The 18955-nt window shown below is 42.4% G+C and overlaps 1 protein-coding gene and 1 pseudogene across 47 annotated transcripts in view; one reads left to right on the top strand and one right to left on the bottom strand.

Moving 5' to 3' along the window:
- The window catches only part of AMBRA1 (autophagy and beclin 1 regulator 1), a 183711-nt gene that overhangs the window by 79369 nt on the left and 85387 nt on the right, over positions 1-18955 (bottom strand). For 41 of the 47 annotated variants that reach the window (XR_014836996.1, XM_085011243.1, XM_021085244.2 and 38 more), the window contains one exon: positions 18219-18319. Coding sequence is in view for 40 of the 47 variants with exons in the window: in XM_085011243.1 (XP_084867369.1) it covers positions 18219-18319 (101 nt within the window). In the remaining 7 variants the exon portion in view is untranslated. Of the gene's footprint in view, positions 1-13719; positions 16087-16349; positions 18770-18955 lie in introns of those variants that run through there. The other 6 variants (XR_014836998.1, XR_014837000.1, XR_014836999.1 and 3 more) reach the window with 5 other exon arrangements.
- LOC102164349 (GTP-binding protein 10 pseudogene) lies at positions 43-6087 on the top strand (annotated as a pseudogene).

Below are 18955 nucleotides of genomic sequence, written 5' to 3'. Positions count from 1 at the left end.
CCATCAACTGACACAGAGAGCGGCCAAGCTGGCTCAGACCAGATGAACTGCACACTGGACCCAGAGAACTGTAAGGAACAATAAATGCTTTTTTGGGGGGCCACACCCACGGCGTGTGAATGTTCCTAGGCCAGGGGTTGAACACGAGCTACAGCAGTGACAATAATGAATCCTTAACTGCGAAGCCACTAGAGAGCTCCCAATAGATGCTTTTTTTTTTTTTAGTTCCTAGGCCAGGGATCAAACCTGCACTGCAGTGATACCACCAGATCCTTAACCCACTGCACCACAAGAGAATTCCAATAAATGCTTTTTTAAGCCAGTAAATTTTCAGGTGGTTTGTGAGGCAGCAAAAGCTAACTGCTACAATGGCCAAGGCTACACCAACCACTCCCAAGGGGTATGTGAAACCCTTAGCCTGATAAAATGGACATCTTCTCCCTTTCTCTGCTCTAGTTCAATGAGCATGCCTGAGAGACCACTGGCAGTTTTGTGTTCTCTGAATCATAAAACAAAACAATTAAATTAGTTTTACTTCTTTTTTAGTCCAGATCCAGAGATTATTGCTGAAATTTAACAAAGTCAGCCTTATAATCTCAATAGAACTAGAGAGGGGCTTTTGGATCCACAACTAGAATCTATATACACAAAATATATATTTACAAAATATACTTGCATGCATGCATACACACACACACACACTCTCTCTCTCTCTCTCTCTCTCTCTCTTTCTCTATAAGTTTTGGGGAAAGATTTAAGGGGAGGGCCAAGTTTTGATAGAGCAAAAAAGCTGCTTGATGGAGGAGGGAAATTTCATTGCCATCCAACCATCTTTTCTTTATGTATAAAGACCAATGAGGGCTTTGGGGCACAGCATCTAAGGAGGGCTCTCTAACCCTTCATTGGCCAAATACATTTCCTCAAATGGGCTCTCCCTCAAATTTGCTGATACTTAAAGGTCTGGAAAACTTCAGCGGAAGGAAAATGCCAACAGAAAGTTAATGTCCTCTTGGCTCTTTTGGCTGACTTCCCTGTGCCTGGGTCTTGCCTATTAATTGAATGCTATTCGGATTCCATCTCAAAAACAAATGAGGATGGAGACCAGAGGCCTGCCTTCTCCAGACTGATAAGAGCAGCACAGTGCAATTATACCCAAACAGCTTTGTTTTGGAATGTAATCACCGCCCCAGCCTTCTTCCCAATGGGACGGCAACAGTGTAATTACCTCTTCAGGATTCATTGTTTGGGAGTGTATTTCTTCTACAGGGCTCTTTCTAGGCGAAAGGAGCTACAACAAGAATATAAGAGAATTGCAGCCCCCTCCCCAATAGCAGTCTTGTCAGCTGAAACAAATTATTTTTGCTTTATTAAAGTAAAGCCAGAGTTTACTTTTTTTTTCTTTTCTTTTTAGGGCTGCTATGGCATGTGGAGGTTCCCAGGCTAGGGGTCGGTCTAATCAGAGCTGTAGCCGCCAGTCTATGCCACAGCAACTCAGGATTCAAGCCTCGTCTTCGACCTACACCACGGCTCATGGCAACACTGGATCCTCAGCCCACTGAGCGAGGCCAGGGATTGAACTCACATCCTCATTGGTCCTAGTCGGGTTTGTTAACTGCTGAGCCACGAAGGGAAATCCCAGAGTGTACATTTCAGCCTCTTTTTCTACCAAAAAGGAATCACACATCATGATGGTTCTGTGTGAAAAGTCCCAATCTAAAGCTAGACTACTTGAATTCTATTTTTTTTTTTTTTTTTGTCTTTTTGCCTTTTCTAAGGCTGCTCCCACGGCATATGGAGGTTCCCAGGCTAGGGGTTTAATCGGAGCTGTAGCCACTGGCCTACACCACAGCCACAGCAATGCAGGATCCAAGCTGCATCTGTGACTTACTCCACAGCTCATGGCAAAGCTGGATCCTTAACCCACTGAGCAAGGCCAGGGATCGAACTTGCAACCACATGGTTTCTAGTCGGATTCATTAACTACTGAGCCACGACGGGAACTCCTAGACTGCTTGAATTCTAATTCCCCTACTCTGTCAAATGCTAGCTGTGGTCTTTGGCAAATTACCTCATCTGTTTATGCCTCAGTTTCCTCATCTGTAAAAATGAGTAATAACAGAATATCACTGGAATGCTGTGAAGGTTAAACGAATTAATATGAGAGAAATGCTTAGAATGCTACTTGGCATATAGGAAGTGTTCTTGGGCTTTTGTTTTGTTTTTAGCACATTTGAAGCACCGTTTTCCACAGTCACCACATTTGCAAATGTGGTCTAACATTAGCTCATGGTCAAATCTAAACCTGAGTTACTATGTGTTTTCTGTCCACAACCCTTTTGCCAGTTCAGCACCAGGGGCAATGTGTTGGAAGATTTTAAATGCTGCTATAGAACTGTCACAGTCTCTGAGCTATGTGCCTAGACAAAATTTCACTCTAAGAAGCAGGAGTGACTGGATAGTACTATGACATTCCTTTCATTCATGTTAGCAGTCCAGGAAAAATATAATAAAGAGACTGTTGTGAAATCTTGCCGTTGGGGAAAATAAGCAAGTACTACCCAAACCAGTCATTGGCAGTATGACAGCTTCAGGAAAAAATTCACCTTTTTAGACAGGTTTATTCATGAAAATGAATTTACATATATATAGTGTGTGTGTTTGTATATGTATGAACTGTATATATGTGAATGTGTATATATATGAATGTGTGTGTGTATATATATATAAAATTTTTTTTTTGGTCTTTTTATTTAGGGCCTCACCTGTGGCATATGGAAGTTCCCAGGCTAGGGGTCTAATTGGTGCTGTAGCTGCCGGCCACAGCCACAGCCACAGCCACACCAGATTTGAGCTGAGTCTGCAACCTACACCACAGCTCACGGCAATGCCAATCCTCAACCCACTGAGCAAGGCCAGATATCAAACCCATGTCTTCATGGATACTAGCTGAGTTTGTGGCTGCTGAGCCATGACAAGAACTTCTGAATGATATGTTTTTATCATATGTCTATAGTATATTCCACCTCCCTCAAGACCCTTCTTCCCACTAGGAACTTTGACCTTTTACCTCCTGTCCAATTTTTTCCCTTTGTTTCTCTGTAGCCTAGTTAAATTCTCTGGCTAGGAAGAATACTTTTTTGCTTGTGTTATACCAGCCAAGACCCATAAAAATCATGAGTTTGTTTGCTAAGCAGCCCCAAAGAATACAATCCCACAGCTCAAGAGAGCAGAAGTGAAGCTGGACCCCTTTTGCATGGCACATAGCTGCAGTGAGCTGGTAAACCCAGGGACTCATCTTAGCAGCCCTATAATATGAGAGACTATTTTTACAGGCTGGAGTATGTAGTTACAGGATAACTTTCTGGCTCTGGGGTGACACTAAACAGCCCCCACCCCTACCCCCGGAGAGTCTCAACACTGGTCCTAGTCCCTGGTCACCCTCTTGCAGGTGCCTCTTTCCACCTCACGGCTGATACCAAGCTATCCATGCTTGCTCTTGGCTTCCAGCTGAGTGCCACAAGGACCCTGGGGAAGAGCCGGCCTTGTGGATCACCAGGTGTTAAAAGAAATTAATACCCACATGTTGGCTCTACTTTGGTAGAGAGGGTGAGAGAGGCTGTCTGCCAGCTTCCATGGCATTTCCAGTCAGTTTGGAAAAAATGAGACTATCTGAGGACATGAACTGGGAAAGAGAAAGAAAACCTAATATGACATCAGAGTTTTAAAAAGAAGGAGTTTGGAGTTCCACTGAGTCGCGACTCAGTGGTTAACGAATCCGACTAGGAACCATGAGGTTGCGGGTTCGATCCCTGGCCTTGCTCAGTGGGTTAAGGATCCAGCGTTGCTGTGAGCTGTGGTGTAGCTTGCAGACGTGGCTCAGATCTGGCATTGCTGTGGCTCTGGTGTAACTCCGATTCAACCCTTAGCCGGGGAACCTCCATATGCTGCAAGAACGGCCCTAGAAAAGGCAAAAAGACAAAAATAAAAAATAAAAAATTTTTTAAAATTTAAAATAAAATAAAAAGAAGGAGTTGGAGGCATTCCCTCATGATGCAGTGGATTAAGGATCCAGCATTGTCCCCATAGCAGCTCAAGCCGTTGCTATGGTGCAGGTTCGATCCCATGTGCTGTGGATGGAGTCAAAATAAAATAAAAACTAAAAACTAACTAAATAAAAAGGAGTTGGTAAAAACTGATGGTAAAAACTGATGGAGTCCGTACAGCTTCCATGGGAGGGAATGCTCGCCTTTCGAAGTCACGACACGCTACAGTTGCATATTGCTTAGAAAGGTCCATGACTGGTGCCCCTTAGCCTGATGTCTGAGCCCTGGTGTCTCTAGAACCACCCAAGAGCTCTGGTTTGCCTTTGCTTCCCTCCTTCCCTGCTTTTTTTTTCCTGGGGCCCTTCTGCCTACCAGAGTCCTCTGCTTTCTGTCCCTCCAGGAATTGGGCTGGGACTATAAGGCATGAGAAGGGCGTGTCTACCAGGTGTGGTCTGGACAGTTATTTGGGAAAAGGATTTGAGATTTAACATGGGAATTGTGTGCATGTGGACTGGAGAGGTAGGGTACCTGTCTGCTGTTTAGACATGCAATGTGGTGTACGTAGAGTGTACGTTTGACTTTTTTTTGGCTCAAATAATGTATTTTCCTTCTTTTAAGTAATAATATTCATAACCTGTTCCTTACTATTTTTTTTCCACTGAGTGCATTGTTTTCAAGAGCTTTTAAGTTTGGATTTTAAATCTCTAAATCCAGTAAATCCTGAGTAGTTAAAAAATATGTCACAAATTGAAAGGAACTTTTAAAAACAGGAATTTTCTGGGAGTTCCTGTCATGGCACAGCGGAAACAAATCCGACTAGTATTCATGAGGATTCAGGTTCGATCCCTGGCCTCACTCAGTGAATTAAGGATCCGGCATTGCCATGAGCTGTGGTGTAGGTGGCAGACGCAGCTCAGATTGCTGTGGCTGTGGTGTAGGCCAGCAGCTACAGCTCCGATTCGACCCCACGGCCTGGGAACTTCCAAACGTCATGAGTGCAGCACTAAAAAGACAAAAACAAACAAATAACAACAACAACAACAAAACTTAAAGACAAATATCCTCAGAAACAGTTTGTGGCTGGAGAAGGAGTGAACAGTCGAGTTAGTGCACTGAATGGCTCAAAAGGAAAAGACTGTGAAATTCCTGTACCTGTGGGTATTTCAATAACTGATGAAAATGGTAAAATTATAGGAGAATTCAATAAAGAGAAAGACAGAATTCTAGTAGCTGAAGAAAGTCTTGGTGGTAAATTACTTACAAATTTCTTACCATTGAAAGGCCAGAAACAAGTAATTCACCTTGATCTAAAACTTATAGCTGATATATACCTAGTGTGATTCCCAAATGCTGGAAAATCCTCTTTGCTAAGTAAAATTTCTCATGCAAAACCTGTGAATGCAGATTATGCATTTTCAACATGAAAACCTGAACTTCAAAAAATTAAGTATCATGGTTTCAAAGAGATACCAATAGCTGATCTTCCTGGTTTAATAGAAGGAACACATATGAACAAAGGAATGGGCCACAAAGTCCTCAGGCATATAGAAAGAACTAAATAATTACTTTTTGTTGTTGGTATTTCTGGATTTCAGCTTTCTTTCCAAACTCAATATAGAACTGCCTTCGAAACTGTAATACTACTCACAAAAGAGTTGGAGTTGCCCAAAGAGGAACTTCAGACAAAACCTGATGTCCTAGCAGTTAATAAAATGGACTTGACAGATGCCCAAGATAAATTTCAAGTACTGATGAACTAACTCCAAAATCCTAAAGACTGTTTACATTTATCTGAAAAAAAAAAATCATGATTCTAGAGAGGACTGTGGAGCTCCAACATATCACCCCCATCTCTGCAGTTACTGGAGAAGGAACAGATGAACTAAAGAACTGTATAAGGAAATCACTGGATGAACATGCCAGCGAGGAAAATGATGCACACCGTATGAAGCAGTTACTTAATTTACATATTTCCAACACAATATCTTATAGTGAGCCACCATCAAAGACTGCTGTTATTAGTCCCAGAATGAATATAACTTAAATCTATTAAAAGTGATATTAAAATTGTGTTCATTTGAAAGTTTTTCCAGACATATTTTCTAGAAGTTTAGTTATTTCTAGATGATGGTGTATATACCATCATTTAAGAACCATACTTTTTAAAGATGTTTTGTAGCTAAGTCTATCAACAGTAAAAATGTAACTGAGGGCTAAACACAGCAGTTTAGAATTTTATGGCCAATCCACCTATAACAAAATCCTCAGATATTCCTGTTTAAAAAAAAAAACCTGAGTAGATGGGACAGCAAAGAAGATTGTTCCAACTCTTTCCAGAGTATGTAGATCTCTAATTTTAAACAAAGTGGAGACTGGCTATTGCATCCAGTGGAAAAACAGGGTTTGACCTCATATTTGGCTTTTTCTTTCCTCACATCTCCCCTGCAGATTTCTATATTGTTGTATTATTTGTTCTGAGGGGTCGTAAAACACGCCAAAGCACATACCAATCATAACCTAAGAAGAGAGAAGTAAAAGGGTCCTGGCACTTAAGAGATTAGAGGGCATATTCACTGGCACCCTCAAGATGAGCACTATTTCTTTTTCTTTCTTTCCTTTCTTCCTTTCTTTTTACTTTCTAGGGCTACACCTGCTGCATATGGAGGTTCCCAGGCTAGGGGTCAAATTGGAGCTACAGCTGCTGGCCTACAACACAGCCACAGGAACGCTGTTATCCAAGCCTCGCCTGCAATCTACATCACAGCTCACGGCAACGCCGGATCCTCAATCCACTGAGCAAGGCCAGGGATGGAACCTGCAACTTCATGGGTACCAGTCGGCTTCGTTTCCGCTGCGCCGCAATGGGAAATCCAAGATAGGCAGTATTTCTAAGGAATGCACCACCCACAGGACTTAAACTCTGAGATCACTCTAGGTCTAGAGAAGCCCTACTACAGGAAACTTACATTACAAGTAAATAATGAGGTCTCAATCCAGATATGTTAATGTAAGCACTTCTTTTTTTAGGAGGAAGAAGAGGAACAAGTAGGAAATTGGTTAAGAAGTAAGAAGTTAGGTCCATTTCCCTTAGGAATAAAACGCCTATCAAAGCTGACAAGAGGAGTTCCCGTCGTGGCGCAGTGGTTAACGAATCCGACTAGGAACCATGAGGTTGCGGGTTCGGTCCCTGCCCTTGCTCAGTGGGTTAACGATCCGGCGTTGCCGTCAGCTGTGGTGTAGGTCGCAAACGCGGCTCGGATCCCGCGTTGCTGTGGCTCTGGCGTAGGCCGGTGGCTACAGCTCTGATTCAACCCCTAGCCTGGGAACCTCCATATGCCGCGGGAGCGGCCCAAGAAATAGCAAAAAGACAAAAAAAAGAAAAAAAAAAAAAAAAAGCTGACAAGAACTTGCTGTCTTAGCATAAAAGCTTAACAGACTCATACTTTCTGCTGTAGAAATGTTGTCAGGTTCTGTGTTCTCATAGCCAGCATTCTGTGTATACTTCTACCTTAGCATTTAGCACAATACACACTGTCCTAAGCTATTTCTGAGCATGATGGGCTTACTTACCACTTACTTAAGGTGGTAAGCTTATGGAGAACAGACATGATGTCTTGTTCATCTGGGTACTATCACATATGTAACATTGTACCACACAAACAACAAAAGTTCAATAACTGCTTATTAAGTCAAAATGACTTCTGTACCAGCTAAGCACCCTGTAGGTAATACCAAATTCTTTCATTTTCCCCTCTGCATTAATAACAGCTCCAGTTCAAGAAGAATAATACACCGGGAGCTCACCAGGACCAATATATCTTCGATTCCTGGCATGAACACCCCTTGAAGTGTTAGGAAGTCATCTCTTCCCCTCTATCTCTGTTCCTACCTTTAAGGAGTTAACACTAGAGCAGTGGTTCTCAAATTTTCAAGTGCACCGGGACCACCTAGGAGACTTAAAAAAAAATTTTTATTATGGTTGATTTACAATGTTCTGTCAATTTCTGCTGTACAGCAAAGTGACCCAGTTACACATATACATACATTGTTTTTCTCATAATTATCTTCCATCATGTACCGTCACAAGTGACTAGATATAGTTCCCTGGCTATACAGCAGGACCTCTTTGCTTAAGAGACTCTTTAAACAATTCCTAGACCTACAACTAGAATTTCTGCTTCAGTGGGTCTGGGGTAGGGACCAAGAATTTGCATTTATAACAAGTTCCCAAAAGATGCTGATGTTATTGGTCCACTTTGAGAATGCCATGTTGCCATGGTTACATAGGAGCAGGCAGTTGGTCTGCAGAGTAGATGCTTATTTCATGAGCACAGGTTTTGACGGGAGACAGAAAAGGGTTTCTCAAATGCAAACTTTGTGACTCCTCTAATTCCCTTGGTTGACATGACTACAGGCAACAATGGACACATTAGCTTGTCAAACTATCAACACAGGGAACTTCAGGTTACCATCTGTTGGTACCTTAGAGCACAAGCTCCCAATTTTTTTCAACTCACTGACCATAGCAAAGGGGAGAAAGCCCTATTTGGGGACCAAGGAAATGCACCACTGTTGAAGAAGGCAGAACAATGAAAGATCAGCAAGGTTATAATCAGTGATGAGACTGACACAACTCTAACTCATTCTGTTCCTCAAGATTTACAATAAAAGCCACAGTGATAATAGCTAACATCTATTGAACAATTATTGTGTGCCAAAAATACTATTTGGGAGTTCCCGTCATGGCTCAGTGGAAACGAATCTGACTAGCACCCATAAGGACACAGGTTTGACCCCTGGCCTCACTCAGTGAGTTAAGGATCCAGTGTTGCTGTGAGCTGTAGTGTAGATTGCAGACGTGGCTTGGATCTGGCGTGGCTATGACTATGGCCAGAAGCTACAGCTCCGATTTGACCCCTAGCCTGGGAACCTCCATATGCCACAGGAATAGCCCTAAAAAGACAAAAAAAACAAACAAAAAAACAACTATTTGAAGAGTTTCACACACATTAGCTCATTTAATCCTCAAAACAATCCTATAAGCTAAATACAATTTTTTTTTTTTTTTTTTTTTTTGGTCTTTTTGCCTTTTCTAGGGCTGCTCCCACGGCATATGGAGTTCCCAGGCTAGGGGTCTAATTGGAGCTGTAGCCACTGGCCTAAGCCAGAGCCATAGCAGCGCCAGATCCGAGCCTCATCTGTGACCTACATCATAGCTCATGGCAACACTGGATCCTTAACCCACTGAGCAAGGCCAGGGTTCAAACCCGCAACTTCATGGCTCCTAATTGGATTTGTTAACCACTGAGCCATGACGGGAACTCCAGATTCTTACGCTTATTTTACAGGTGAAGAAACTAAGTCCGCTCCAAAGTATTACACTGCTAGGAAGAAGCATCATGAATATTTGAACCTAGACACTCTGACTCTGGACCCCAAACTCTTGAACATTTTGCTCTACTGCCTCTCAGAAGCCAACGCTACACTGCAAGAGGCAGCTATCCTTCCCAAACTCCACTCATGCTCACAGACCCAAGCAAAAGACAAATGGGACACATTTAGAGTCACTTAAAATCGGGAGTTCCCATTGTGGCTTAGCAGGTTATGAACCTGACTGGTTCCTAAGGATGCGGGTTCAATCCCTGGACCCATTCAGTGGGTTAAGGATCTGGCGTTGCTGTGGCTGCGGTGCAGGCCGGAAGCTGCAGCTCTGATTCAACCCTTAGTCTGGGAAGTTCCACATGCCACAGGGGAGGCCAAAAAAAAAACGAACAAAAACCCTGAAACAAAGTTACTTAAACCGGCACCAAACCCCCTATCCCACCCCTTCCCAGCTAATCTACCAGAACTGGCAGTTAAAGTCTCAGGGGAATTATTAAATTTTTAGTGGCAGGGCCAAAACAAACAAACAAACAACAACAAACTCCATAGAAAATCAGGCTACTCCTTGGCTAGACTGTAAAATCCCTAAGGGCAAAACCATTTAATTCTTTTATTAAGACCCAAAGTGCTCTGGAAAATGCTGAGCATTTAGAAAGTATTATTACATATCAAAGTGACAGTATAGAAAGAGCCCAGGTGTAAAGCATCAGTGGGGAAGAATCAAGAGGAAATTTCCTAGAGCAGAGAGAGATGGAGGCACAGAAAAACTTAGTCACATACTATAAAAGGAAAAAGAAAGTTCATTGACAAGGCCCAATGTTTTCCTCTAGAAAAGCTCAAAGAAGCAAAGACAATTCAGCTTAGAAATTTAGGTCTAAGTTCTTGACAAGCACACTTCTCACTAGCGGTATACGGAGATGCAAAGACGGCATGGATGGTCCAGGGATTGGTGGAAACCAAAGAAGTAAAAAGTCCTAGGTGTTGTAAGGCATCTGTGAAAGCTGGGTTCTTTAGGAGGAGTGCTGCATTTATTTCTGTTTCCCAGGTAACCAAGCCAGCCCCTTATCACCTTTACTTTCATCACTGAAGCAGAATGAAAGGTAATTGGGTTAATTATTAAAGCGGCCTAGCTAGTACCACTGCTACTAATTGTCCATTTATCTGGGATTTATAAACAGCTATCTTAATTGATGTTGAGTTGGAATGTGCCACTCACTTTATCAGCCTGGCTACTACTGGGTACCAGAGCGGTAAAGAACAGGGTAAAGAACATGGACAAGGGTCCAGCCAAGGAAATGAAGGCTCCAACAGCATAACTGTCATTCATTTCTGTTCACACTCGTTTTAAGAACATCATGGTGGCCTTCAACTATATTCACGACTTCTCATCTTTCTCAGATTTGCCAATTTCAAGTGGTATATGGTAATTAAGCAATATGTTGTACTAGATAATTATGATATCAAATTGAGTAATTAGACTAATTCCTAAAAATTAGCAAGCCAAAGACCCAGATGCCCACCTAGTTGGCCAAACTTAGGCTAGACAGGCCTCCTGAAAGTAATTCCCTAAGGTACCAAGGAATATCTAAGAAAGAGGACCAGTGTTTTTTAAAAAGATAAGAGGGGCAAAAGACGACAAAAAATAGTTAACGGGAAGAAGAAAAGTAAATTCATGCAAAAGAGGTAGCTTTGTTTACCCACAACAAGCAACAGACAGAAGGATGCCTGAGACATGAGATTACATAAAGCAATAATTATAATACTGTATTGTTGGGTCTGTAATATATGTAGACAATAATATATATGGCAACAATATGAGGGTAAGAGAATGTAGCTATAATGGAACAAAGTTTCTATATCTTATCAGAATTAAATCTGTATAAGTCTGAAGTAGATCCTGACATAGTTTAAAATCAAGAAAGGATTTATTTATTTATTTATGGGTGTGTGGAAGTTTCTGGGCCAGGGATTGAACCCGAACCACAGCAGCAACCTGACTGAGCCAATGCAGTGACAATACTGGATCCTTAACCTACTGCGTCATAAGGGCATTCCCAAGAAAGGAATTAAAATAGCACATGAACAGCTACCCACTTAATAAATACATAAGGAGTCAATAAGGAGAAACTAAAAAAAAGAAAAAAGAAAAAAACAAAAAAACAAAAACAGTTCCCACTGTGGTGTAGTGGGTTAAAAAACAGTGAGTTAAGAATCTGATTGTAGCAGCTCAGGTCACTGCAGAAGCACAGGTTTGATCCCCAGCCCAGTGCAGTACATTGAAAGATCAGGCATTGCTGCAGTTGCAGCATAGGTCACAGCTACAGCTCGGATTCAATCCCTGGTCTGGGAACTTTTATATGCTGCAGGTGCAGCCTTTTATATATATATACATATAAAAAAGGAGTTCCTGTCATGGCTCAGCAGAAACGAATGTGACTAGCATCCATGAGGATGTAGGTTGTTGGATCCCTGGCCTCGCTCAGTGGGTTAAAGATCTGGTGTTGCTGTAAGCTGTGGTGTAGGCCGCAGATGTGCTTGGATTCTGAGTTGCTATGGCTGTGGCACAGACTGACAGCTACAGCTCTGATTTGACCCCTAGCCTAGGAACCTCCATATGCCATGGATGCGGCCCTAAAAAATAAAAAAAAAAAATTTTAAAAAGACATTAGAAATACAGAAAACAAACGGCAAACTGGCAGACGAAAAAAACCAAATGTATTAATAACATTAAATGTGAATGAACTAAACAACCTAATCAAAAGGCAGAGATTGTCAGATTGGATAAAAAATAAGATCCAACAAAAAAAAAAAAAAAAAAAGACAAAAATAAGATCCAACTGTATAAGAGAGACACACTTTAGATTCTAAGATACAAATGGGTTGAAAGTAAAAGGATAGGAAAAGGTATATATGTAATCAACAACCATAAAACAGCTGTAGCTATACTGATTTTAAAAAACTACTAGACTTGGAGTTCCTGTCGTGGCACAGTGGTTAACAAATCTGACTAGGAACCATGAGGTTGCGGATTCGATCCCTGGCCTTGCTCAGTGGGTTGAGGATCTGGCATTGCTGTGAGCTGTGGTGTAGGTCACAGACTCAGTTCGAATCCCACGTTGCTGTGGCTCTGGCATAGGCTGGCGGCTACAGCTCCGATTTGACCCCTAGCTTGTAAACCTCCATATGCCTCGGGAGTGGCCCAAGAAATTGCAAAAAGAAAAAAAAAAAAAACTAGATAGACTTAAAGGCAATATCACTAGAGAACACAACCTTTAAATTTTGTGAATCACTATGCTATATACCTGAAATTTATATAATATGGTACATGATCTATACCTTAAAAAAAAAAAAAAAAGACCATTACTGGAGTCAAAGGGATATTTATAATGAAAAAATTGATTCATCAGGAAGGTATAACAATTATAAACACATATGTACCTAACAACAAGGCCCCAAAACATACTAGGCCAAAATTGACAAAACTGAAGGGAGGAGTTCCTGTTGTGGCTCAGTGGAAATGAACCTGACTAGTATCCATGAAGATGCACGTTTGATCCCTGGCCCCGCTCAGTGGGTTAAGGATCTGGCATTGCCTCGAGCTGTGGGGTAGGTCGTAGATGTGGCTTGGATCTGGCATTGCTATGGCTGTGGTTTAGGCCAGCAGCTATAGGTCCTAGCCTGGCAACTTCCATGTGCCACAAATGTGTCCCTAAAAAGCAAAAAACAAAAACTTAACAGAGAAATATACAATTCAGCAATAATTAGAAACATCAATACTCTACTCTTTTTTTTTTTTTTTTTTTTTTTGCTTTTTTTAGGACCACACCCATGGCACATGGTGGTTCCCAGGCTACGGGTCTAATCGCAGCTATAGCTGCTGGCCTACACCACAGCCGCAGCAATGCCAGATCCAAGACTGTCTGCGACACACACTACAGCTCACAGCAACGCTGGATCCTTAACCCACTAAGCAAGGCCAGAGATTGAACCTGTGTCCTCATGGATACTAGTCATCCGGATTTGTTTCCTTTGTGCCATGAGAGGAACTCCAACACTCCACTCTTAATAATGGGTAGAATAACTTGACAGAAAATCAACAAGGATATACAAAACCTAAACAACATTATCAACCAAGTAGATCTCCCTGGCATCTACAGAAACCTACACACAGCAACAAGAGCATATACAATCTTCTCCCACACACAGGTAACACTGTCCAGAACAAACCATGCTAAACCATAAAACAAGTTTTAATAAATTTAAAGTAACTGATATCATACAAAGTATGTTCTTAGACCACAGTGAAATTAAATAAGAAAGAAACAACAGAAGGAAATTTGTGAAAATTGAAGGACACACTCCTAAACTAATGGCTCAAAGAAGAAATCTTAAGAGAAATTAGGATAACTGGGCACAAAGCCATCTCTAGCCCGTGACACTCAACCAGGCCCCAATGACCTGGGGCTAGGACCAAAAAAATCCTGACACTTCCCATTGATTTTAATCAAAATACTAAATTAAATACATCAGACCCACAACTGCTGGGAGCAGATGCTCATTAGGATGAAAGTCAAAAAGATTAGGCAGAACAGATAACTAATAGTCTACATTACACAGGTCCCTATCCCTCAGAAGTTTTTCTTCCAGTAATTACCAGGAAGATGTCAAATGCCAGGTCTTCTCATTTCACTTGCTTGAGGCCTCAAACATGCAGAAAAATATTATAGGGCTTAAGAACTTTTTGGCAGATACTCCCTATGTGAACTCAGGCAAGCATGGCACAGAAGAGAGAATAGAGTTGTTATGAGTCAGGCAGGCAGACCTGGTTTAAAGCTCCAGGTCTGCCTCTCACTATGTTATACTGGCCAAGTGGCATAGCTTTTCTGAACCTCAGTCTTCTTCCCTGCAGAATGGAAACATGGCATCTACCTCATAGGGTTGTCACAATCACTTGAAGAGATAATGTATGTTAAAGTACTTTGGACAGCACCTGGCTCATAGTAGGCAGTTCTTAACTTATTTCCTTCTCTATTATCAGTTGCTGTTACTTTACAGATCTAGCACTGTCTGCTAAAAAGTCAGCAGGACAGCACCCCAGATTTTTTTTTGCATGTATCCCCAAAAACATACCAGTAAAGCTGCATAGCTTTAAATATTGTTATTCCTCTTTAAGTATGGGTTCAGAATTTGTGCTGCTGAAGAAGGGGCATGTGTGGGTTGATGGGTGACGGAGGTCATGAGGAACCTACAGAATTGGGGGGAAGGCAACAAGATAAGGCGGAAGAGAGGAAGATTAACAGACTAAGAAAACACTTTCTCTGTAGCAGCTTCTGTTTTATATTATCGCTCCCAGGCTCTTGTGGGAGGAAGTGGGCAGAATGGATCTTAATTTTCTGCAAATCCATTTTTGCTGATGATTCTGAACAGCTTTGGCTAGGGTCCATTGAAAACTCATTTGCCACTGACCATGCCTCTTAAAACTGCAGGTGTGTATATACTCGGTCCCTCCAGATCTGTCAAATTTTCATGCTTCACCCCTTCAAAAAGCCATTCACTATACAAAGGGTTCTGCACTAGAGCTAAGAACCAAACAGCAAGATTGAGGTATGGCCAATCACCTAGACCTTGAGCTACAGAAGGGCAGAGACTGTGTCTGTCTTATTCACTCTGTTAGCCCAGAACAGAATCTGGCACACAACTGTGGAACAAATGTCTATGGAAAGTAATTGTTCTGAGATCATCACAACCTCATTCTAATCATACAAGAGAAAGTGCCTTTCCAGGAAAACTGGGAGTGCTTACTGCTAAAATGCTAATTTGTCTTCACTTTGAAAGCCATTATTACAGTAGCTCTATTACATGATCACAAGTAAGTTTAATAAAAAGCAAAACATCTGTGTCCAGAAGGGCATGAAGGTTCGGTGAAAGGGCTGTTACATAATAAGATTTTCCTTAGCAAGCATTATTGGGTTGTAAAAAGAAATGTCTATATACCACTTAAAATAGAGGAATTAAAACAAATAAGAAAACCCCTGAAGATCAGCCAAGGTCTCTGGGAGCTTTTTCCCTCTTCTAGATTAAGGTCCTAGAAGAAGAATGCTATTTGGTGCTTCATCCTTTACAATAGCTGTGGGGAGGCAGGCACCCTAGGAAATTGGGAGTCCCACTGCCTGGTTCAGTTCTGGCTCCTCCACTTCTAGCTGTATCACTCTGGGCAAGTTATCTTCTGGGCTTCAGTTTCCACCACTGTTAATTAGATAATAGTAACCATCTCACAGGATTACTATGAAAAAGAAAGGAAATATGCCTGGGAAGAGCACTTAAAACATTCCCCAGTACACAGCAAATGCTCAATGAATGTTAAGCTTTTTTGTTGTTGCTGTTATTATTATTGGAATTTTCTCAAGAGAAGAAAAAAAGTAATACAACTGTCAACAGAATCTGGAGGGACATCCAAACATCTGCAAATAATGAATGCATTTAAGAAACGACCAATGGGAGTTCCCGTGGTGGCTCAGTGGAAACATATCTGACTAGTATCCTTGAGGACGCAGGTTCCATCCTTGGCCTTGCTCAGTGGGTTAAGGATCTGGCGTTGCCCTGAGCAGATGTAGCTCGGATCCCAAGTTGCTATGGCTGTGGCATAGGCTGGCAGCTACAGCTCCAATTCGATCCCTAGCCTGGGAACTTCCATATGCCGCAGGTACGGACCCAAAAAGACAAAAAAAAAAAAAAGAGAGAGAAGAAAAAAGAAAAAGACCAGTGGACACTTTGTAACATGTATCTTGAGGAAATGGGAGAAAAGATGGGGTTTTTGTTTTGTTTTGTCTTTTTGCCTTTTCTGGGGCTGCTCCCATGGCATATGGAGGTTCCCAGGCTAGGGGTCTAATCAGAGCTGTAGCTGCTGGCCTTCGCCACAGCCACAGCAACAGCAACGCCAGATCCGGGCCGCATCTGCAACCTACACCACAGCTAATGGCAACGCCGGACCCTTAACCCGCTGAGCGAGGCCAGGGATCAAACCCCCAACCTCATGGTTCCTAGTCAGATTCATGTCTACTGCGCCATGACAGGAATTCCTGTTTTTTTCTTTTTTGGCCGCCCCATGGGATATGGACCTCGCGGGCCAAGGATCATATATATTCAAGTCTTAACCCACTGCGCCTGCCGGGCCGGGAACTGAACCTGCATTCCAGCGCTCCAGAGAGGCCACAGCGGGAACTCTGGGAGAAAATGAGTTTAAATGTGAATGGAAACCATGGGCTAGATTTCCTTCCCCTCAAGGCACTTTGCATCCTTTTCTCAGTAGATTTCATATTGGTAAACAACTGACTGCTGGAACATAACCTCTATATCAAAAGGTATCCATAAGTGAAATTGGGCCATTTGGGGTCTGACCTCTGGGCATAAAGTAGGAAAAAGGAAATGGAGGTAAAAAGTTATTACGTCAAAGGAGGGGAAAAAACAGCATACAGCTGTTCCAAAAAAACAAAATGCCAAGGAAACAGAGATTTCCCAGCAGTAGAGGAGCAGGAGCTGCTGTGTGCGGTGGTGGAGGCAGATGTCTAGAACAAAGAAGGGTGGAGAAGAGCTCTATAGTATTGTCTGGCAGCAAGTGATTATCTGCCAGTGAGGAGCTTCCATGTGCCATTAGCCAACAGAGAAGTGCCAAGGAAGGAGAGGCACAGAGCCGTGGTGTCTGTACACCAACATGGGCCAGAACCCCCCCAAGGTCGAGGCTGTCAGGACACCATGGTGCAGTCTGCTCCCCTACTAAGCCTGTGCCTATGAAGCCCTGGTGTTCAGCAGAGAAAGTGTTGAGGTTTCTGGGGTCTCTAGGCCTTGATGGTGGATCAAGGACACTGCTACTTAGGGGAAGCCGGATCCCTGGTCTACCAGCTATCATAGCAGCTTGGTCAGAAATCATACTCCCCCAGCCTGACGGTGCCACTGCCTCACGCAGATCTCTTCCTACCTTTAACTACCACATGGCCCAGATTTTCCAAAACATAATGTCATTTGAATTTTTAAAATAAAGATGCTTATTAAAGATACACCAAAATGTGGCTTGGTTTTTATATTTTTCAATGCCTTCACATACATAAATTTACAAGTTGGCAGTGGAGGTGGGGGTGGGGGGGGGAGAAAAACCTTTGTCAGAAAAAAAATAGAATCTGCCTTGTTTCCTTCTCTAAGAGACTACCCAGAAGGAGCAGCACACACTATGTCTCAGCCCAGTCACATTACCCATCTTAGCCCCAAAACACTGGTCACTAAGTCATTCTGCCACCATAACTGCCTCAGACGGGCTTGTCCAGTCCATTCCCATGGAAATTTCTAAGCTAGTTCCATGGTCTCTATCTTCTTCCTTCCCCTGAAGATTCCACAGGGCCTAGAACCTCCATGTGCTGGCAGCGGCCAAGGGTTGGAAAGGTGTGCACTAAGCTCCTAATTAAATCATAGGATCTGGCTCATGGGTACCTCACCAACAAAACATGACCAAGACACTTTTTATCATTCAATTACTTAAAAATCTACTTGCTGAATTAAAAAACAAACGGTTTAAACAAATTTTCTTTAATGTCTAAAGGAAGTGGGAATAGGCAAGAGAAAACAGCTTTCCTCAATCTATAGTTTCCTGCCTTGAAGGAACTGAGTACAAAACCTTAAAAAATAGTTTTTCAGGCAGATGCCAAGATGCCATCACATCAGCATAGGCGGAGGAGGGGGAAAAGCTTTACCAGGTTCCCTGCCCCTTTAAAATTTTCAAAATCCAAAAAAACAATTCCTTACCTGCCAGGACCCTGTTAACAGAAGAGTGAGTAGCCAAGCCAGGCTGTCCACGTTCATGAAAAATCCCAGCATAAGGCAAGTACTCAGGCAGCAAGAAACGCCTATAAGAAGGAATCACGTTACTTAAGGCCTACTAAAGACTACCTTAAAACAAAGGAGATGTCCCATCTGCCATTCCTCAACAATCAAAGGTAAGGGATCCACTAACCTAGGAGTTCACAGAAACCCAGAGCAGAGTAAAAATTCCTAGGGTTTGTCCTTTCACACATTTCTACCTTCTTCCTGATCTTTCTTCTAAAGTTTCCCAGGGCTTTGTTCTTGAATAGGATGCTCTCAATGCCACCTTCTTTGTCTTTTGTTTTTTTTTTTTTTTTTGTCTTTTTGTCTTTTTGCCTTTTCTAGGGCCACACCCGTGGCATATGGAGGTTCCCAGGCTAGGGGTAGAATCGGAGCTATAGCCGCCAGCCTACACCACAGCCACAGCAACACGGGATCCGAGCCGCATCTGCAACCTACACCACAGCTCACGGCAACACCAGATCCTTAACCCACTGAGCAAGGGCAGGGACGAAACCCGCAACCTCATGGTTCCTAGTCGGATTCGTTAACCACTGAGCCACAACGGGAACTCCATGTCTTTTGATTTTGATTTTGATTTTTCTATATCTTTTTATTGTGGTTAGTCATCTCCTGTCAAGTCCTTAGGTGGCAGGGCTGGACTGTAGGCTCACTAGGAA

The sequence above is a fragment of the Sus scrofa genome, chromosome 2 (genome assembly GCF_054392235.1).
Source record: "Sus scrofa isolate SSC_HxYL_T2T_F1_AM1 chromosome 2, Sscrofa_HxYL_maternal_Yorkshire_Landrace_v2.0, whole genome shotgun sequence".
NCBI lineage: Eukaryota > Metazoa > Chordata > Mammalia > Artiodactyla > Suidae > Sus > Sus scrofa.
This window is presented reverse-complemented; position numbering and strand designations above follow the sequence as displayed.